The sequence below is a fragment of the Heteronotia binoei genome, chromosome 1 (genome assembly GCF_032191835.1).
Source record: "Heteronotia binoei isolate CCM8104 ecotype False Entrance Well chromosome 1, APGP_CSIRO_Hbin_v1, whole genome shotgun sequence".
Classification (NCBI taxonomy): Eukaryota; Metazoa; Chordata; class Lepidosauria; order Squamata; family Gekkonidae; genus Heteronotia; species Heteronotia binoei.
Genome location: NC_083223.1, coordinates 264,301,097 through 264,322,807, shown reverse-complemented (window position 1 = coordinate 264,322,807; position 21,711 = coordinate 264,301,097). Strand labels below are relative to the sequence as shown.

The window sequence follows — 21,711 nt, the reverse complement described above, 5'->3', positions numbered from 1 at the left end:
CATAGTGTCTTAAGGTTCTTGTTAACTTGTCCATTTCACTCCATGTCATAACTTTTATATGGACCCAGGGTCTGATTCGGTAGAAGGCAGCTTCATGTGTTCATAGGTTCATCCCCAGTGCTTTGCTATAGATCATATTGCGTATGTTTCCTATAGCAGGGGTGGCCAAACTTGCTTAATGTTAGAGCCACGTGGAATAAACTTCAGATGCTTGAGAGCTGCAAGGCGTGAACATCAGATGTTTGAGAGAAGAAAGGGAGATAGATGGGAGAGGTGGAAAGAAAGCAACTTTAACATTAAATGCATTCTTTAAGGCGGCAGTCAACAGGGTGGTGGAGCTTTGAGAGCCACACCATATGTTTGAAAGAGCCACATGTGGCTCCTGAGCCACAGTTTGGCCACGCCTGGCCTATAGTTTTGTGAATGAATGCCACGTACCTTTAAGCAAACTATTATACTCTCATTTGTTCCCAGTAAGATGCTTTTTTTGCTTTCTGTATCTTGGTGACTCATGGGGCCCTTTTTCATTTCTGATAGGGTGCGGGGAGCATTGCCCTGATGGCCCGCCCCCAGTCCCCACAATCCAGAATCACAACTACCATCCCCGTTCCCTTCCTGTGGTACCACATTGTTCTTTTCGCTTCCATTGCAGCTCACCGGTGGGTGAAGAACTGCAAGGAGCTGCTGCCGTCTTCCTACAACAAAGAGCGCTTCGACCAGCCACTGGAAGCCTCAACCTGGCTAAAGAATTTCGCGGCCACCAATCAACGCTTCTTAACAGAGGTCAGCAGGGGCTACTGCTAAGGCGGTGGGGGGTAGTGTAGGGTTCCTGCCACCCACCTACTTGGAATCCTGTTTTGCGCCCCATCCTACCTGTAGAGATCTCCGAGTGGCTGCCTTCTTTCAGAATAGAAAAGAGACAACTAAGGGGAGACAGAAGTGCAGTAAAGGGCAACTAGAGTGATTAAATTAAATTTAATTTTCTGATTTATACCCCGCCATATCCTGGAAGCATTGGAACACTTTCCCTATGAAGAAAGGTTAAAGCGCTTGGGGCTCCTTAGCTTGGAGAAACGTCGACTGCGGGGTGACATGATAGAGGTTTACAAGTTATGCATGGGATAGAGAAGGTAGAGAAAGAGGTACTTTTCTCCCTTTCTCATGATACGAGAACTCGTGGGCATTCAATGAAATTGCTGAGCAGTCAAGTTTGAACGGATAAAAGGAAGTAGTTCTTCACCCAAAGGGCGATTAACATATGGAATTCGCTGCCACAGGAGGTGGCAGCGACTGCAAGCATAGACAGCTTCAAGAAGGCATTGGATAAACATCTAAAGCAGAGGTCCATCAGTGGCTCTGTCTGGGGCAGTGATGCTCTGTATTCTTGGTGCTTGGGGGAGGGCCACAGTGGGAAGGCTTCTAGTGTCCTGGCCCCACTGATGGGACTCCTGATGATGCCTGATATTTTTTGCCACTGTGTGACACAGAGTGTTGGACTGGATGGCCCATTGGCCTGATCCAACATGGCGTCTCTTATGTTCCTACGTTCTTACGTGATAGAGGTATATAAAATTATGCATGGGGTGGAGAGAGTTGATAATGAGAGCTTTTTCTCCAAAAATATTAGAACTCCAGGGCATCCAGTGAAGCTCATGGGCAGGGCTTTTTTTTTTGTAGCAGGAACTCCTTTGCATATTAGGCTACGCCCCCTGATGTAGCCAATCCTCCAAGAGCTTACAGGGCTCTTAGTTCAGGGCCTACGGTAGGCTCCATCCAGGAGGATTGGCTACATTGAGGGGGGCTGGCCTAATATGCAAAGGCGTTCCTGCTACAAAAACAGCCCTGCTCGTGGGCAATAGATTCAGGACAGACAAAAGGAAATACTTCTTTGCGTAGTGAGTGCTTGAAAAGTGGAATTCACTGTCAGAGGATGTAGTGATGACCACAAGCATAGCCTTAAAAGGGGATTAGATAGATTCATGGAGGAGAGATTTATCAGTGGCTGCAAGCTGTGGTGATTAAAGGGAACCTCCGTATCCAGAGGCGGTCAACTTCTGAATCCCAGTGCTGGGAGGTAACATCAGTGGAAGGTCTTAGCCTCTCTACCCTGTTGGCCCTTCAGAGGAACTGGCTAGCTACTTTGTGAGATATGATGCTGGACTAGACAGGCCCTCAGTGGTCTGATCCAGCAAGGCTCTTTTGATGTTCTTATGAGGGGGAGGCCTTGGCCTCCCTTTTGAATTGGTTGGCCACTGTGTGAGGCAGGATGCTGGACTAGATGGATCATTGGTCTGACCCAGCAGGGCTCTTCTTATGTTCTTATGAGGGGAAGGCCTCTTTGCCCTGTTGTTGGCCCTCCAGAGGAACTGTCTGTTCATTGTGTGATACAGGATGCTGGACTATATGGACCCTCACTGGTCTGACCCAGCAGGGCTCTTCTGATGTTCTTATGAGGGGAAGGTCTCGGCCTCTCTGCCCTGTTGTTGGCCCTCCAGAGGAACTGGTTGAGGCCGCTGTGTGAGACAGGAGGCTGGACTGGATGGACCCTCACTGGTCTGATCCAGCAGGGCTCTTCTGATGTCCTTATGAGAGGAAGGCCTCAGCCTCTCTGCCCTGTTGTTGGCCCTCCAGGGGAACTGGCTGAGGCCACTGTGTGAGACAGGATGCTGGACTAGATGGATCATTGGTCTGACCCAGCAGGGCTCTTCTTATGTTCTTATGAGGGGAAGGCCTCTTTGCCCTGTTGTTGGCCCTCCAGAGGAACTGTCTGTTCATTGTGTGAGACAGGATGCTGGACTATATGGACCCTCACTGGTCTGACCCAGCAGGGCTCTTCTGACGTTCTTATGAGGGGAAGGCCTCAGCCTCTCTGCCCTGTTGTTGGCCCTCCAGAGGAACTGATTGAGGCCACTGTGTGAGACAGGAGGCTGGACTGGATGGACCATCACTGGTCTGATCCAGCAGGGCTCTTCTGATGTTCTTATGAGGGGATGGCCTTGGCCTCTCTGTCCTGTTGTTGGCCCTCCAGAGGAACTGGTTGAGGCCACTGTGTGAGACAGGAGGCTGGACTAGATGGACCCTCACTGGTCTGACCCAGCAGGACTCTTCTGATGTTCTTATGAGGGGAAGGCCTCAGCCTCTCTCCTCTGTTGTTGGCCCTCCAGAGAAAATGGCTGGTCACTGTGTGAGACAGGATACTGGACTAGATGGACCCTCACTGGTGTCAAGAGTCACTCCGTCTTGTTCCTCTTGTCATGTGTATTCAATTGTACAATGCTATGCTGAGCTACAATGCTATGCTGCGCTTGCTATGCCTTTGATATGACTGTAACTTGTTGCTTATCTGGAGGGAGGATGGCGTGTCTGGGAATTGGCTTGTTGCTAGGTAACCAAGGTCAAAGAGCTGGTGGAGATGAGAACCAGGAACTCCCACGTTCATTATTGCCCCGGCCGCCAAGTTCCAAGCCGTCCTCAGCCTGGAGTGGCTGGCCGACCACAACCTGCTGGTCCAGTGGAGCGGGAGCGCCATTTACTTCTTGGATCCGGTGTGCGAAAGTCACCAATGGAATAAAAAATGGGGCCCACACCCCCCTCCCCAGCTTGAAAAACTTTGCGTCACCAGAGTTGACGTGCCCAGTTTGCCCCGAGTATCGAGACTTGCAAAAGGTGTTTGACGCCCAGGAGGCGGACGAGCTTCCCCCCCACAGATCCACTGACTGTGCCATTGAACTGGTGGAGGGGGAGCCACTTCCCAAAGCCAAGCAATAGTCAATGAGCCGGGGGGGGGGGGAGAGGGAGGAGTTACAGAGATTCCTGGAACTCAGCCTGCGTAGGGGGTTCATCCGACCTGCCAAGTCCCCACACGCCGTTCCGGTGCTATTTAGAAAGAAAAAAGACAGCAGTTTAGGGCTTTGCACTGACTTACGCGGCTTGAACGCAATTTCCATGAGTAATGCGTACCCCCTCCCGCTCATACAGGATCTCTTAGGGGAGGTGTCCCAAGGGAAAATCTTCACTAAACTTGACCTCAGAGATGCTTACTTCCTGGTGCGCATCAAGGAGGGGGATGAGTGGAAAACAGCCTTCAGCAAACCCCTGGGCCAATACGAGTACTTGGTCATGCCAATCGGCCTTAAGGGGGCGCCAGAGGTATTCATGAACTTAATCAATGAAGTATTGCATAAATAAATAAATAAGGGCGTGGTCTGTTACCTAGATGATGTTTTGATATACTCGCAAGACCTGCCCTCACACATCCACTTGGTAAGGGAGGTGCTGCAAACACTGTACGAGCACAAGTTATTTGCCAAACTGTCCAAGTGTGAGTTCCACAAGACAGAGCTCGACTTTTTGGGATATCGCATTTCCACCGAGGGGGCCTGGAAATGGATCCTACCAAAGTACAAGCCATGGTGGAGTGGGAGCCCCCTCAAACCCGTAAACAACTCCAGAGCTTCCTCAGGTTCGCAAATTTCTATAGGGAGTTCATCAATAACTGCCGAGATCACTCTACCCCTCACAGAACTGTTGAAAACCAAGGGGAAGGGGCCGCAAGCCACTAAGGGTAGCTGTAGCCTCCTGTGGACGGAGGAGTGCCAAAAGGCATTTGATGAACTTAAGGCCCGGTTCACCTCTGAGCCCTACCTAATACACTCCGATGAAAACAAAAGGTTTGTAGTCCAATGTGACACGAGCGATATCGCCCACGCAGCCATGTTACTCCAGGAGGGGCCAGATGGCCAGTTGCATCCCTGCGCATACTTGTCTCAAAAGTTCAGCCCGGCTGAACGTAATTGGTCAGTGTGGGACAAGGAAGCCTTCGCCATCAAACTGGCCCTAGAAAAGTGGAGACACTATCTAGAAGGGGCGCGGGAACCATTTGAACTCTGGACAGATCATAAAAACTTGGCCGCCCCCGTTGCCACCCGCAGCCTCAACAATAAGCAAGTAAGGTGTGCGGGGCTGTTTCGGCGGTTCAATTTCAAGCTGGGGCACATCCCCGGGAAACTTGTCTGGGAATTGGCTTGTTGCTAGGTAACCAAGGTCAAAGAGCTGGAGGAGATGAGAACCATGAACTGATAGTGGGCACCTGCGGTGATGAGAGCTTAGCAAAAAACCCGTGCAAAACCCCCGCTTTTGCTTGGCGCGCTTTGGCTTGAATTATAACGGTCAGGGCAAAGGTTTATAAGTTGGGGGAACTGACAGAGAGGTCAGTTCCGACAACGCGTGTGTATGCCCATAAAGCTGGAATAAGGATCTTGAACTTCAACTGTCTTTTCCTTGACTCTGGGTCTGACAACTGGTCTGATCCAGCAGGGCTCTTCTTGTGTTCTTATGGTCTTATTTCCACAAGCACCACCTGAACATAGCTTAAGATAGAGAGAGATTGATAGGCCCAAGGTCGCTGGTGAACTCTGTCGGGGTTGACCATCTCTGGGCACACCAGCCAGTTGATGGCGCCAGTAGTTTCAGCTGCCCACCTATTGTTTGTTATTCCCTGAAGCCAAGAATGTTCAATGTGATCGTTTGTAAGCAAAAAAAAGGAGCCAGAGCTGCTTTCCCTTTGGGCCCTGCAGTGGTCAAGGGTAAACCCGGCTGCTGGGCAAAGCATTTCCTACTGGCGATCTGACGGGCATCTCCAAGCAGGGACGCAAGCAGTCATTTGCGGTAAAGTGCATTGCCCAAGACTGGCTTCTACACTGTCCTGCTTTCTGTAAGGACCAGGGAATCACCACCGCCCCATGCAATCTGGCTGTCTTGACCACAACGTGCCTGATAGTTGACCGAATGTCTTTTGACCATCTGAAAGCCTGATCATAAGAACATAAGAGAAGCCATGTTGGATCAGGCCAATGGCCCCTCCAGTCCAACACTCTGTGTCACACAGTGGCAAAAAATTTTATATATGCACACACACTGTGGCTAATAGCCACTGATGGACCTCTGCTCCATATTTTTATCTAAACCCCTCTTGAAGGTGGCTATGCTTGTGGCCGCCACCACCTCCTGTGGCAGTGAATTCCACATGTTGATCACCCTTCGGGTGAAGAAATACTTCCTTTTATCCGTTTTAACCTGTCTGCTCAGCAATTTCATCGAATGCCCACGAGTTCTTGAAAGGGCAGCTGCTGTGAGAGTCCTCTTAGCCCCACCCACCTCACAGGGTGTTCATTGTGGGGGAGGACAATAAAGAAGATTGTGAGCTGCTCTGAAACTCTTGAGTGGAGGGCAGAATATAAATCTAATGTTGCCTTCTTCTTAATCCTCACATGTTTGTAGATCAAGACACAGCAGAAGTATGTGTGGGGTAAGCGGGAGAGCAGCGAGGAGGGCAGTCCCCTGATGAGCATAGTAGAGCAGGTAAGAGGATGGGTGAATAGGGTTCCAGGTCTGGGTTGGAAAATACCTGGAGGCTTTGGGGGTGAAGCCCGAGGAGGGTGGAGTTTGGGGAGGGAAGTGGCCTCAGTGTGGTCCAATGCCATAGAGTCCATCTTCAAAGCAGCCATTTTCTCCAGGGAAGCTGAGAACCAGCTTGGTGTAGTGGTGAAGTGCGCTGACTCTTATCTGAGAGAACCAGGTTTGATTCCCCACTCCTCCACTTGCACGTGCTGGAATGGCCTTGGGTCAGCCATAGCTCTCGCAGATTTGTCCTTGAAATGGCAGCTTCTGGGAGAGCTATGGCCGACCCACCCACCTCACAGGGTGTCTGTTGTGTGTGTGCGGGGGGAGGGGTGTAAAGGAGATTGTGACTGCTCTGAGACGTCGATATTCAGAGTATAGGGCGGGATATAAATCCAATATCATCATCATCTTCTCTGACAGCTGGAGATCAGTTGTAAAAGCAGGAGATCTCCAGGCCCCACCTGGAGGCTGTGCAACAAACAGAGAATCACGGCAGAGAGTTACAGGAGAAAACCCTTAGATTCTGTGGCAGCCTGCCTCCAAAGAAGCAATTAGACAAACAAACCATACTCTCAAACCAACCATCTTATAAACATCCCCTGATATACTATGGGTGTTCTGGATATCAGGGGATGTTTATAAGATAGTTCGTTTGAGAGTGTTTTGTATATTATGAGAAATTTGTTTAAAATATTGTCTAATTGCTTCTTTGGAGGCAGGCTGTCACAGAACCTAAGGGTTTTCTCCTGTAACCCACCTGGAGGCAAAAAAATGGAAAAGTTTTGGGGGGAAAAACTCGTTTTTTCTCGTTTTTTTTTCCTGCAGCCTTGTTTTTTTCCCGAAAAATTGAAGAAAAGAAAAAAAATGATTATGGGACGTTGTATTTTAACATGATGAATAAAATATTTTAAGACAAGGTGTTCAAATATTTTCCAAAAAAATATGTATGGTATCAGATTATTCTAATTTCTGTGCACTGAGGGCAAGCAAGTCCTAGGTCATGCCCATTCATTGAAACTTAGTCCTATGCTCCCTTCTATACACTTCCCCCCTCTTCAATTCTTTTTATGAGAATGACTTTCAATCTGGAAAAGAAAGTGCTAATGTAGCATTTTTTTCCCCAATTTTTCCGAAAATTTCCATTTGTTCCTGGAAAAAACGGGGGAGGGGGGGTCCGAGCTTCAAAATTCCCAGAAATTTTACATCTCTATGAGTGCCATTCTCCTCGCACAGGACCTGCAGAAGGTAGACCGGTTCTTCCCTCCTGCGGCTGGCGAGTGAGCTCTGGCAGTGACTGGTCCTTGGGTGGCCCCCGGTCCCATCCCACCCAACAGCTCCTCTCTCTTCCTCCCTTTCCAGGGTCTGAATCGTGTCAAAACCGCCAGCGACGTCGTGGGGGTGGTTCTGAAGGAGCTGAAGCAACAGAGCCCTCGGGGGGCCTTCAAGCTCCTAGTGGCCGTGGACGGAGTCAACTCCCTCTGGGGAAGTACGACGCTGAAGAAAGTAGACCGGAGTGCGGTACGGCTCTCACGGCTGCAGGGCGATGGCGGTGGCCACCAGCTTCTCTGCCTTCCTGGAATTTGGCTGGGGGCAGTGTTCCCTCTAAGTTGAGTTAGCGTGAGCGAGCTCACAGATTTTTAGCCTCCAGCTCACACGTCTTACCTCAGGAAATATGGCCCCAGAGTGTTTTTGTCTTACCTCAGGAAATTTTGTCTTACCTCAGGAAATATGGCCCCAGAGTGCAATAATTTTTTAAAAAATTACTTTTCTATCCCGCCCTCTCCGCAAGAGGACTCAGGGTAGCTAACAGTCAATCAAAGCACAATTTAAAATTACAATTTAAAACAGTAAAAATTAACAATTAAAATACATTTCATAGGTGCTGCTCAAAGTCCGGTGTAGGCGGGATCGTAACTTTCTTTCTTCTGACACTGATCTTGTGGTGGACATAATGCCTCATTAACGATGTCGCTCAGCAGTGTAGAGTGGCAGTCCTCTCCCATTAGATATTAAAGGCCTGTCGAAATAATTCAGTTTTACAGGCCCTGAGGAATTGGGAGAGATCCCGCAGGGCCCTTATGGCCTCTGGGAGGGCATTCCACATTATTTATGCAGTAGCTCACAGCTTTAATACTAGTAGCTCACAAAGTAGAGTTTTTGCTCTCAAGACTCTGCAGCTTAGAGGGAACATTGGTTGGAGGGGGGGGGGGCGTGTTTTTCATTTCGAGTGCACCTTTCTCACCGGGACGCACGACTATTAGCTCCATATTGAGAGGCTCTATTCTGGTTGTTAAACCACTAACCGGTGGGCCTCAGCAGGGGCTGCCTTAGTTGTGGCACCTTGCCTGTGGAGCACTGGCCCCCATGAGGTTTGCCTGGCTCTTTTTCTGTTGGTGTTTCGGTGCCTAGCAAAGGTTTTGTGTGTGTGTGTTTGTTTTCTGTTCCTCTGTGGCTTTGAGATGATCATACTGCTTTACACAGAGCATGATTAAAATGTGGAATTTGCTGCCAGAGGAGGCAGCGTTAAAAGGGGATTAGGCAAATTAAGGGAGGATTGGCCCATCAGTAGCTGCTAGCTATGGCGGCTAAAGGCAGTGGCAGTTGGCTTCTGAATCCCAGTGCCTGGAGGGGAAGGCCTTGGTCTCTGTGCCCTATCTTTGGCCTCCAGAGGAACTGGTTGGCCACTGTGTGAGGCAGGATGTTGAACTAAATCAGGGGTGACCAAAGTGGCTCAGGAGCCGCATGTGGCTCTTTCACACATATTGTGTGGCTCTTGGAGCCCCTACCATCCTGCTGGCTGCCTCGGAGAAGGCATTTGTCTCTTTAAATCGCTTCTCCAATCCAAGCTAGGTGGCGGCTTAGATAATTCCTTTAAAGTTGCTTTCTTTCCACCTCTCCCTCCCCTCATCTATTTGCCTTCCTTCCTTCTTGTCTTGTGGCTCTCAAACATCTGGCATTCATGTCTTGTGGCTCTCAAACATCTGATGTTTATTTTATGTGGCTCTTACATTAAGCAAGTTTGGCCAGCCCTGGACTAGATGGACCCTCACTGGTCTGATCCAGCAGGCCTCTTCATAATTTCTTATGTTTTATTGTTGTTGTTGACCATTGTGTGAAGGCCACCTCTTGGCAATTCTATGGGCCAGCTCTCTCCGTGTTGTCGGATCTTGCACTGTTTCTTTGAGTTGCTCCAAGCTCAGGCTGGTGTCCACTTTTATGGTTCTAGCTATCGTGTTCTTTCGCAATCTGGTTTCCTTTTGTTGCTAACCCATCTTAGTATAATTGCTTTTTTTTAGTGAGTTCTTCCGCATGAGCCCCGTGGTGCAGAGTGTTAAAGCTGCAGTACTGCAGTCCTAAGCTCCGCTCACGACCTGAGTTCGATCCCCGGCGGAAGCTGGGTTTTCAGGTAGCCGGCTCAAGGTTTACTCAGCCTTTCATCCTTCCGAGGTCAGAAAAATGAGTCCCCAGCTTGCTGGGGGGAAAGTGTAGATGACTGGGAAAGGCAATGGCAAACCACCCCGTCAAAAGTCTGCCCTGAAAACGTTGTGAAAGCAACATCACCCCAGAGTCGGAAACGACTGGTGCTTGAACAGGGGGCCTTTCCTTTCCTTCCGCGCGACGCGGGGGGGGGGGGGGGGGGAATAAGTCAGTTGCAGTTTTGTGATTTTTCCTTCCAAGGGCATGTCAGGTTTTATACGTTCCAATACTGGCTTGTTTGTCACCTTTGCAGTCCAAGGAATACGCAGGAGCCTTCTCAAACAATGCAGCTCAAATGTGTCAGTTTTCCTCCTATCTTGCTTCTGTTTTGTTGCAATGTATCTTTTTTTTGGGGGGGGGGTTAATTCAATTTTAATCCTTGTATCACCCTGCTGAGAAAGGTGCCCGAGGGAACTAAAAAATAAAACGAAGCATATTGTTCAAACAAATCAAATTAAAGCCAAACTAATTTCCTACTGAATCAATCATTGTTAACTTTTCTTAGGGTTTTATTATTTTGGGGGGGGGGGGGAGATTAATACCTTTTGTTTTGTTTTTGCTTTTTTGAGAGATGAGATGGATACAATTGTAATGATTAAATAAGCCCAGGGCTTTAAAAAAAAAGCAAAAATATACAGGAACGCAGTTCTGGCTGGCTTGGCATCAAGGGGTGTGGCCTACTATGCAAATGAGTTCAAGCTGGGCTTTTTTTCTGTTTAAAAAGCCCTGTGTGAAACAATGGTGACATCAAGGGGTGTGACCTGATATGCAAATGAGTTCCCGCTGGGCTTTTTCTACAACAAAAAGCCCTGAATAAGCCTGTCTCTATATTCCAGAAGATAGTTTCAGAGGGCAGTCTTGTAGATGAGTTTGAATCAAGTCCTTAGAGATTTCAGGGTATAAGCTTTTGAGAGTCAAAGCTCTCTTCACCATTCCAGTAGGGTCCCTGCTGGTTTCCAGTTTGTAGACCTAGCATAGCCCCGCTCCTGCAAAACAAAAGGCTGTTTGGAAGCACCAGAAGAACCCTACTGGATCAGACCAGTGATCCATCTAGTCCAGATTCCTGCTTCACACAGTGGTTGACCAGTTGCCCCGCAAGACCAGAGCATAGGGGCCAAGGTTGACGTTGCCACTCAGTGGTGGTATTCAGAGATCTATTGCCTCTGACCATGCAGGCTCTCCACAGGCATCACAGCTAGCAACCACTGATGAACTTCTTGAAGAGAGCCAGTTTGGTGTAGTGGTTAAGTGTGTGGACTCTTATCTGGGAGAACCGGGTTTGATTCCCCACTCCTCCATTTGCACCTGCTGGAATGGCCTTGGGTCAGCCATAGCTCTGGCAGAGGTTGTCCTTGAAAGGCCAGCTGCTGTGAGAGCCCTTTCCAGTCCCACCCACCTCACAGGGTGTCTGTTGTGAAGGAGGAAGGTAAAGGAGATTGAGCCGCTCTGAGACTCTTCAGAGTCGAGGGCGGGATATAAATCCAATATCTTCTTCTTCCATAGCTCTCGCAGGAGTTGTCCTTGAAAAGGCAGCTTCTGTCAGAGCTCTCTCAGCCCCACCCACCTCACAGGGTGTCCGTTGTTGGGGAGGAAGATAAAGGAGATGGTGAGCTATTCTGAGCCTCTGATTCAGAGAGAAGGGTGGGGTATAAGTCGTCATCTTCTCTTATCTGGGAGAACCGGGTTTGATTCCCCACTCCTCCACTTGCACCTGCTGGAATGGCCTTGGGTCAGCCATAGCTCTAGCAGGATTGGCCTTGAAAGGGCAGCTGCTGGGAGAGCCCTCTCAGCCTCACCCACCTCACAGGGTGTCTGTTGTGGGGGAAGAAGATATAGGAGATTGTGAGCCGCTCTGAGTCCCTGATTCAGGGAGAAGGGCGGGGTATAAATCTGCAATTCTTCTTCTTCATGAATCTAAGTCATCTACGCTAGTGGCCCTCACGACCTCCTCTGGAAAGATGAAAGGAAGGTTTGGAGTCTCTGTAACTGCGATGGGCTGTGGCTCTGTGGTACAGCATCTGCTTGGCATGTAGAAGGTCCCAGGGGTTCAATCCCCGGCATCTCCAAATAAAAGGTCCAGGTGATGGGTGATCTGAAAGGCCTCTGCCCAAGACCTTTGGGTGTTGTTTCCAGCATGAACAGACAATACTGACCTTGATGGACCAATGGGCTGATTTCATATAAGGCAGCTTCATGCGTTCAACGGCTTCTCTGTTGGTTTTAGATCTCCCCGGAGGAGCTGACACTGGTCCACAACCTGAGGAAGATGGTGACCAATGACTGGGTGAGAAGAATGCTGTGAAGCACTTTCTTTGGGAGGGAATAGGGTTGCCAATCCCCAGGTGGGGGCAGGGGATCCCCCGTTTTGGAGGCCCTCCCCCCGCTTCAGGGTCATCAGAAAGCGGGGGGAGGGGAGGGAAATGTCTGCTGGGAACTCTGTTATTCCCTATGGAGACTTATTCCATAGGAAATAATGGAGAATTGATCTGCGGGTATCTGGGGCTCTGAGAGGGGGTTGTTTTTTGAGTTAGAGGCACCAAATTTTCAGTATAGCATCCACTGCCTCTCCTCAAAATACCCCCCAGGTTTTAAAAAGATTGGACCAGGGGTTCCAAATCTGTGAGCCCCAAAAGAAAGTGCCCCTATCCTTCATTATTTCCTGTGGGAGGAAGGCATTTAAAAGGTGTGCAGTCCCTTTAAATGTGATGGCCAGAACTCCCTTTGGAGTTCAGTTATGCTTGTCACACCCTGGCTCCTGGCTCCACCCCCAAAGTCTCCTGGCTCCACCCTCAAAGTCTCCTGGCTCCACCCCCAAAGTCCCCAGATATTTCTTGAATTGGATTTGGCAACCCTAGGAGGGGGGATGCTTCCAGTAGAAAGCCAAAGGGACTAAAATCATCCAGACCGACCAAATCTTCATAGACAAGAATCCCTTAGGCCAGGGGTCTTCAAATTCCTTGAGCCTGTGAGCACATTTGGAATTCTGACACAGCAGGGTGGGCGCAGCAACAAAATGGCCGATGCAAAACAACTGCCTCAGGAGGCAGAGCCAGTTTAAATGTTTAGCCTGAGGAGGTGGCAGCTGAGAGGTGATAGGATCACCATCTTCAAGTACTTGAAGGGCTGTAATATAGAGGATGGTGTGGAATTGTTTTCTGTGGCCCCGGAAGGTAGAACCAGAACCCGTGGGTTGAAATTGAATCAGAAGCGTTTCTAGCTCAACATCCTGAAAGTTAAAGCAGTTCCTCAATGGAACAGGCTTCCTCAGGACAGAAGGCCACTGTGTGACACACAGTGTTGGACTGGATGGGCCATTGGCCTGATCCAACATGACTTCTCTTATGTTCTTAAGGTGGTGGACTCTCTTTCCTTGGGGGGTTTTAAATAGAGCCTGGATGGCCATCTGATAGCAATGCTGAGCTTGTGAATTTAGGGGGAGGTACCTGTGAATTTCCTGCCTTGTGCAGGGGGTTGGAATAGAATAGATGACCCTGGAGGTCCCTTCCAAATCTATGATTCTGTGAAATGGCTGCCACAGCTTAACTTCAGTCACACAGCGAAGAGCCCTGGGCTGTGTTGGGAGCTGTTGCCAAAAAAACGTTGTGATGTGACATCACCCCCATGGGTCAGTAACAACTCGGTGCTTGCACAGAGGACTACCTTTACCTTAACATATTTTAAACAATTAAATAAAAACATAAACACAAACGGGAAAGAGGGCCAATGAGAGTTACTGGGGGGGCACGCCAAACAAAAGCCTTCACCCACTGACAGAAGAATCTCCCTGGGGAGGGAGTTGCACAGTTTTGGTGCCACCACCGAGAAGGCCCTTTCTCAAGTTGCTTCCCCATGCCCCCCCCATGCCCCTTCACATCATTGGTGGTGACACCTGCCGCAGGACCTAAAAAAATCAGTGGAGTGAATGGACAGGAAGAGAGATGGTAAGTTTGGCCTCCAGCCAAGGACCTGATTTTGAATAAGCATATGGAGCAGAGGTCCATCAGTGGCTATTAGCCACAGTGTATTGTTGGAACTCTCTGTCCAGGGCAGTGATGCTCTGTATTCTTGGTGTTTGGGAGCTGGGCACAGTGGGGGCTTCTAGCCCCACTGATGGACCTCCTGATTGCACCTGGGTTTTTTGGCCACTGTGTGACACAGTGTTGGACTGGATGGGCCATTGGCCTGATCCAACATGGCTTCTCTTATGTTCTTATTTACTCTGTGACATGCCACTTCAATGTCTTTTTTCAGACCGGAGGTGCCATCGTGACAACTCTCAGCCAGACAGGGTCTCTCTTCCAACCCCGTGAAGCGTACCTGCCCAGCGAATTGCTAGGAGAGGTGAGGCCAAGGGTGGGGGCTCCTCCTCTATTTTCATGCTGCGAGAGAGGCACCAATAGAAGGACAGCTCCGGTCGTTTGTGTGGATCAATGACAGGAGAGGGTCCGTCTCTCTCTGCTTTCCCACCACAACGCAGGCCACGCAAACTCTGTCCTCCTATACTCTGTGCACATTTACAACATTGTGATTTATCACTGCATTCGCCCGCTGTTTGTTAGAGCAGTTCCTTGGTGGAATCGGCTCCCCCAGGAGGGAGCGGGCTCTCCTCCTCTGGAGGTTTCTTAGCAGAGCAATGCTGATTCTGTGGGCAGACGGCGAGAGAGAAGGCAGGAAGGAATCAGCCAGCACTTGGCTCTCGTGGCCCTTTCAGAGCGGCTTACAATCTTTGCTACAAGATTGAGGAAGAATCGCACTGCTACAGGACCAACCCTAAATCAGACTTTTCCCTGCAGCCGCTGTGGCCGGACCTGCCTGTCCCACATTGGTCTTGTCAGCCACCAGCAAGCCTGCAGCAAACGTGGACTATTGCACCCTTCTTAAATCTTCGTTCGCGAAGCCAAGCCGAGAGAGAGAGAGACAATCTTTGCCCACTGACAGAAGAATCTCCCTGGGGAGGGAATTCCACAGTTTTGGTGCCACCACCAACTGGCCCTTTCTCAAATTGCCGCCCCCAGTCACCTCATTGGAGATTGTAAGCTGCTCTGAGTCTCTGATTCAGAGAGAAAGGCAGGCTATAAATCTGCAGTCTTCTTCTTCTTCTTTCTTGTATGCCCAGGGTAATGCCCGTCACCACTTTGGAGTCAGGAAGGAATTTTCCTCCAGGCCAGATTGGCCCAGGAGTTCTGGAGAGGGGTTTTTGTTTTTTGGCCTTCCATTGGGCATAGAGCGGGGGTCACTTGTGGGGAGTGGAGGGGGAGGTAGCTGTGAATTTCCTGGCTTGCACAGGGGGTTGGACCACATGACCCTTGGGGTCGAGCTCTGTTTCTATGAAGAAGACATTGGATTTATATCCCGCCCTCCACTCCGAATCTCAGAGGCTCAGAGCGGCTCACAATCTCCTTTATCTTCCTCCCCCACAACAGACGTCTTGTGTGGTAGGTGGGGCTGAGAGAGCTCTCCCAGAAAGCTGCCTTTTTAAGGACAACTCCTACGAGAACTATGGCTGACCCAAGGCCATTCCAGCAGCTGCAAGTGGAGGAGTTGGGGAATCAAGCCCGCTTCTCCCAGATAAGAGTCTACACACTTCACCACCTCAAGTGGCTCAAGTGGGAACTGAAGAGCTGCATGCAGTATGGAAGCCTAGACTGGCACAAGTAATCATTCAGCGCTGCCCCTTATAAGGTGCTGGTTCTGTTTTTAAGCCTCACGTCTTAGCCCATATGAGCCAGAAGCCTGAAACCAAGTACTTCCTTTTATCCGTTTTAACCCGACTGCTCAGCAATTTCATTGAATGCCCACGAGTTCTTGTATTGTGAGAAAGGGAGAAAAGGACTTCTTTCTCTACTCTTTCCATCCCATGCATAATCTTGTAAACCTCTATCATGTCACCCTGCAGTTGACGTTTCTCCAAGCTAAAGAGCCCCAAGCGTTGTAACCTTTCTTCATAGGCAAACCTGGGGGGGGCAGGTTCCCCAAGTTTGGAGAACTATCTGCTTTCTGTTAGCATGAGCCCAACCCTCAGATTTAGATATCCATAGATCTGCCCACAGAGCCAGTTTGGCGTGGTGGTGTAGTGGTTAAGTGTGCAGACTCTTCTCTGGGAGAACCGGGTTTGATTCCCCCACTCCTCCATGTGCAGCTGCTGGAATGGCCTTGGGTCAGCCGTAGCTCTCGGAGAGGTTGTCCTTGAAAGGGCAGATTCTGGGAGAGCCCTCTCAACCCCACCTCACAGGGTGTCTGTTGTGGGGAGAGAAGACATAGGAGACGGTAAGTCGCTCTGAGTCTCTGATTCAGAGAGAAGGGCGGGGTATAAATCTGTAGTCTTCTTCTTTTGTGGCACCAGAATTCTGAATGCATTTTACCTGAGCCAAGATTAGACAAATCCAAGCGAGAGCACTCTTCGAGAACAATGCTGGCTCCAGGCATGTAAGAGGGGTGTCACGCACCTTCCTGCCCTCCTGCATGACTCCATCCTTGGTAGTTAGAAGGTGGGGGGAAGGGGGGCGCTCATCAGCAGCGGAGGGTTACCATCTGCTTCCTGCCCTGTGTTAAAGTGACATAAATCCAAAGGTTTCTGTAAAATATCAACCTCCAATCAAATTTATAGCAAAGAATTGTGTTGAGACTGTCGCACATGTTCTTCTCCAAAGTCCTTATTTGGCATCTCGCCTGGATCTTTTATTACTCATATTGGCCCAAATTTTAGAGACTGGTGCCTTTTTTGCTTGATAATTCTGATCCGGAAATAACAGAATGAGTAGCGAAGGGGTTTTTTTTTTATAGAGCTATGGCTACTCGTCCTGATAAGTAGTACTATGTATCAGGTTTTACTACGTTGCTACTTTGTTTTTATCTTGTAATCCTAATTTTATTCTGTATGGATTATGTATTCTTTTAATATGTAACCCGGCCAAACCTCTATTTTATATTCTTTTATATGGCAATAAAGGCTGTCTTGTGTGTGATAACAAAGTAAAATCATTTTACCTAGAATAAAGATAAGATTCAAACAAAGCAATATAAATAACATGACACTACAAGGACTAAAAACCCACTCCAAAGTTCATAAGGCAAATTAATGTAAAATCCTTCTGGGGTGAAATCCATGAAGTGTTGTTACCTTTAGAAGATTCTGCACAGACTTTACCCTGGAAGTACTTTGCATCGATCTGACTTATGAGCTTTGGTGCGGGTTTTTAGCCCTTGTAGCATGATATTATTTATATTGTCTTGTTTGAATCTTATCTTTATTTTAAGTAAAATGATTCTTTGTTATAAATTTGACCGGAGGTCAATATTTCCCGGAAACCTTTGTGTTTTATGTCACTTTAGCCTGTATCTGTGATTCTCTTCACTTGAGAGCCAGTTTGGTGTAGTGGTTAAGTGTGCGGACTCTTCTCTGGGAGAACCGGGTTTGATTCCCCCACTCCTCCACTTGCAGCTGCTGGAATGGCCTTGCGTCAGCCATAACTCTTGTAGGAGTTGTCCTTGAAAGGGCAGCTGCTGTGAGAGCCCTCTCAGCCCCACCCCCCCTCACAGGGTGTCTGTTGTGGGGGGAGAAGATATAGAAGATTGTAAGCTGCGCTGAGTCTCTGATTCAGAGGGAAGGGTGGGGTATAAATCTGCAGTCGTCTTCTTCTTGACTTGGACTCCTGCCTTGTGCTGGCATTGTTCCTGACAGTGGCGAGAGCTTTCAACTAGAGCTGAGGGAGAGAGCTTTCAACTGGAGCTGAGTCATACCAGTTAGGGGCTGCATCCTCATTCAGGTGTCCTCAGCAGACAGCAAGATTTTGACTGCGCTTTGATAAGAAGTAGTCTTGCGGGTTTTTTGTCCTCAGGGTCTGAAGTTATGTGGGCAAAACGGAACTTTCCAAGACCTGTTCCTTGTCTCCTTTCCCATTCTCCCCACCCCGCAGAAGGGTTTCGAAACCTTGGACCCCTTCATTCCCATCGAAGTTCATGCCTACACTGACCTGGAGTTTGAGAGTTGCTACCAGTACTACCTGGAGCGCAAGTGGCTTCAGCATGAAAAAGGTGAGTCCAGCTCTGAGTCAGAGGATGGTGCGCATTGCGCATTTGATACGCTCAACACCAGGGTTGGCCAGACTGGCTTAATGTAAGAGCCACAAAGAACAAACGTCAGATGTTTGAGAGCCACAAGGAAGGAAGGAAAGCAAAGCATAAGAACATAAGAGAAGCCATGCTGGATCAGGCCAATGGCCCATCCAGTCCAACACTCTGTGTCACACAGTGGCCAAAAAAACCAGGCGCCATCAGGAGGTCCATCAGTGGGGCCAGGACACTAGAAGCCCTCCCACTGTTGCCCCTCCCAAGCACCAAGAATACAGAGCATCACTGCCCCAGACAGAGAGTTCCAACAATATGCCATGGCTAATAGCCATTGATGGATCTCTGCTACATATGTTTATCCAATCCCCTCTTGAAGCTGTTTATGCTTGTAGCCGCTGCCACCTCCTGTGAACATAAGAGAAGCCATGTTGGATCAGGCCAGTGGCCCATCCAGTCCAACACTCTGTGTCACACAGTGGCCAAAATTTTTTTATATATATACACACACACACACTGTGGGTAATAGCCACTGATGGACCTCTGCTCCATATTTTTATCTAGCCTCTTCTTGAAGCTGGCTATGCTTGTAGCCACCGCCACCTCCTGTGGCAGTGAATTCCACATGTTAATCACCCTTTGGGTGAAGAAGTACTTCCTTTTATCCGTTTTAACCCGACTGCTCAGCAATTTCATTGAATGCCGAGTTCTTGTATTGTGGCAGTTAATTCCATGTGTTAATCACCCTTTGGGTGAAGAAATACTTCCTTTTATCCATTCTAAGCAAATAGACTGGGGAAAGAGAGAGGTGGAAAGAAAGCAACTTTAAATGCATTCTCCAAATCAGCCAACGAGGCAGTTTCCCACTTTCTATAGGCATTACCCCCTGCTTAAACATATGTAGGCTTATGGCCACACCAGCCCAATGTTTGAGCGCTGTCTGCAGGGAATGAGTCTGTTGGCTGTTGTTCAGTTTTAAAAGAGAGAATAGAAAAAGCCAGGGAAAGGAGGCCATTTCAGCTGCCCTGAACTAAACCATGCCCCATCTGTAATGGGACAGGCCTGCAATATCCCCCTCTCAGCTTCAAGAGGGGATTGGATAAACATATGGTGCAGAGGTCCATCAGTGGCTATTAGCCACAGTGTATTGTTGGAACCCTCTGTCTGGGGCAGTGATGCTCTGTATTCTTGGTGCTTGGGGGGAAGGGAGGGCACAATGGGAGGGCTTCTAGTGTCCTGGCCCCACTGATGGATCTCCTGATGGCAGCTGATTTTTTTGGCCACTGGGTGACCACGGAGTGTTGGACTGGATGGGCCATTGGCCTGATCCAACATGGCTTTTCTTATGTTCTCCCCCATTCATCCATATCTCCTGGCATTAAGCCCTGCTTCTCTAGCTATAAACTTCATCAGCTGGAAGCCTGAAGACCTTCTCTTTAAACAAAAACAGGTCTCTGCTTCATGCAATATTACCTTTGGGGGATGATTTGTATCGCTGTATGTTTTTATGAAGTGATCTGAATTTTTTTGGCGCTTGTTGTATTGACATGTAAGGTGTCCCGACTGCTGGAAAGGCCAGCACAGGAACATCTTTATACTTATTGATTCGCATCTCCTTCTCTCCCCCAGCCAGCACCAATGACGGACGGATGGAGCTTCACTTCCTCAGCGGAGGCAACCCTGGAGAGTTTGAGCGAATCAGCTCTTTCTTGTGACAGCGGCTCATTTGTACCTTCAGTGTCGTAGCCCCAAGGACCTCCCTTTTGCCCAATTAAAAACAGAATAATATTTACAATGTCGTTCTCTCTTTTATTAATAGGGGAAGGAATGGTGGAAGCTAGGGTGACTGTGTCATATGGAGATAGAGCCAGGTTGGGTAGCCATGCGGGTCAGAAGCGGAAGAAAAAAGTTGGAGTCCAGTATGTAAACAGAGGAGACACTACACAACAGATCGCCAATTTGGTGTAGTGGTTAAGTGTGCGGACTCTTATCTGAGAGAACCGGGTTTGATTCCCCGCACCTCCACTTGCACCTGCTGGAATGGCCTTGGGTTAGCCATAGCTCTGGCAGAGGTTGTCTTTGAAAGGGCAGCTGCTGTGAGAGCCCTCTCAGCCCCACCCACCTCACAGGGTGTCTTTTGTGGGGGAGAAGATATGGGAGATTGTAAGCCGCTCTGAGTCTCTGATTCAGGGAGAAGGGCGGGGTATAAATCTGCAATTCTTCTTCTCACCTCAAAAAGAAAGATGCTATTAGCTACCTCCATGCTAGAGAGGAGACAGATTAAGTATAGCAAGGTCTCAGTTAATTACTCTTAGCACTCCATGTGGCGGAACCGGCCCGATTGTGCCTTCAGACCCGGTCCCGTCAGCTCCCTATTGAGTCGCCAACTCCTGGAGGGAGCTATTTCTCCTCCTGCCCCTTGGGCGCGCTGCCACCACCTGCTCAGTCCCGGGGTTCAGATTGAGAGGAACAGGACTCCCAATCCCCCTCTCCCGCTATGAGGCTAGGCCTCCAGGTCCTCTGCCACCCTGCACTTGGGTTTCACAGAGACCTCAGCGCTTCTTTGGGGCACCCCTGGAGGATTGGCACCTTATCCAACTGCATGCCTTCCCCCTTCCCTGGGGCCCCCTTCTTAAAAACAGCGTGGTCTAAAGCAGTTTGGGGATCTATGTGGTACAGAGATTGACTGCCAGCATTTAAAACAGAAAAAGTATTTATTTACAAGAGAAAAAGATAGGAAAAGAAAAACAAAACAAAAACAGTTGCATTTACAAAATTAGCACAGCACAGCACCCGTACAGCAACCAGTATAACAAAGAAAAGTTGATTATAAACGCATCCTGCTGGCCCTGATCTAAACATGCCCTGCCCTTTTGGATGACTTACTTTGTCATACTGCCTGGAGGCCTCATTCTCTTTTGAATAGCCGCATGCACAGGCAGGAGCTCTCCCACTGGCAACCTCTCCCTTCGAGCTGCAGCTGAGAACTGAAAAACTCCTCCTAGCACATGCCAAGAACAAAAAAACTTCCTGCCTCTCTAGGAGGCTTTCCCCCTAGAGTTGTTGGTTTGGCTCTGGAAGGGAGGGGGGGGTTGGAGGGAGGCTACAAAGCCTGCTGGGGAATTTACTGATCCCTGCCAATGAAGCACCAACACTCTTAAGATGGTGTTTCTCCACACTCCACAATTAAGGATACATTTAAACATCTATCTCCAATTTTGACACATTTATTTGCTTCACTGTTTCCCCCGGGAATTAAATCCAAACAACAGTGACTTTATAAACTTAGCCTGTTATTCCTATTTGTATCTGTTACAACATCTTCATTATGTTGTATGCTCATTTGCTGTTCAATCTCCGCCTTATATGTAGGGACTGGTAAATTCTGTTTCACTGCATCTGAAGAAGTGAGCGTGCACAAAAAAGTTAACGTTAACATAGAATAAACATCAGACGTTTGAGAGCCGCAAGACATGAGCGTCAGATGTTTGAGAGCCACAAGACATGAAGGGAGGGTGGAAAGAAAGCTAATAGAGGGAGATAGAAAGCAACTTTAAATGCATTCCCCAAGCTGGCCAGCAGGGGCTTTGAGAGCCACACAATGTGTGTGAAAGAGCCACATGTGGCTCTCGAGCTACAGTTTGGCCACCCCTGCCGTCTACTCATTTTCTGATTGATTGCTACAATGGGGGAGCGGGGTTGTTACCATTACCTATTGTTTTTAAATACAGTCATTGTCCTTAAAATAGCTATGTTCCCTTCTAT

At 48.8% G+C, this 21,711-nt stretch overlaps 1 protein-coding gene across 1 annotated transcript in view; it reads left to right on the top strand.

The window, feature by feature from the left end:
• The window catches only part of DAP3 (death associated protein 3), a 48,845-nt gene extending 29,107 nt beyond the window's left edge, over positions 1-19,738 (top strand). Inside the window, exons 7-13 of the mRNA XM_060255165.1 lie at positions 653-783; positions 6,280-6,360; positions 7,762-7,920; positions 12,104-12,163; positions 14,131-14,220; positions 17,796-17,913; positions 19,576-19,738. Of these exons, the coding sequence (XP_060111148.1) occupies positions 653-783; positions 6,280-6,360; positions 7,762-7,920; positions 12,104-12,163; positions 14,131-14,220; positions 17,796-17,913; positions 19,576-19,661 (725 nt within the window). The 3' untranslated portion in view covers positions 19,662-19,738. The remainder of the gene's footprint in view (positions 1-652; positions 784-6,279; positions 6,361-7,761; positions 7,921-12,103; positions 12,164-14,130; positions 14,221-17,795; positions 17,914-19,575) is intronic.
• The last annotated feature ends 1,973 nt before the right edge of the window (positions 19,739-21,711 follow it).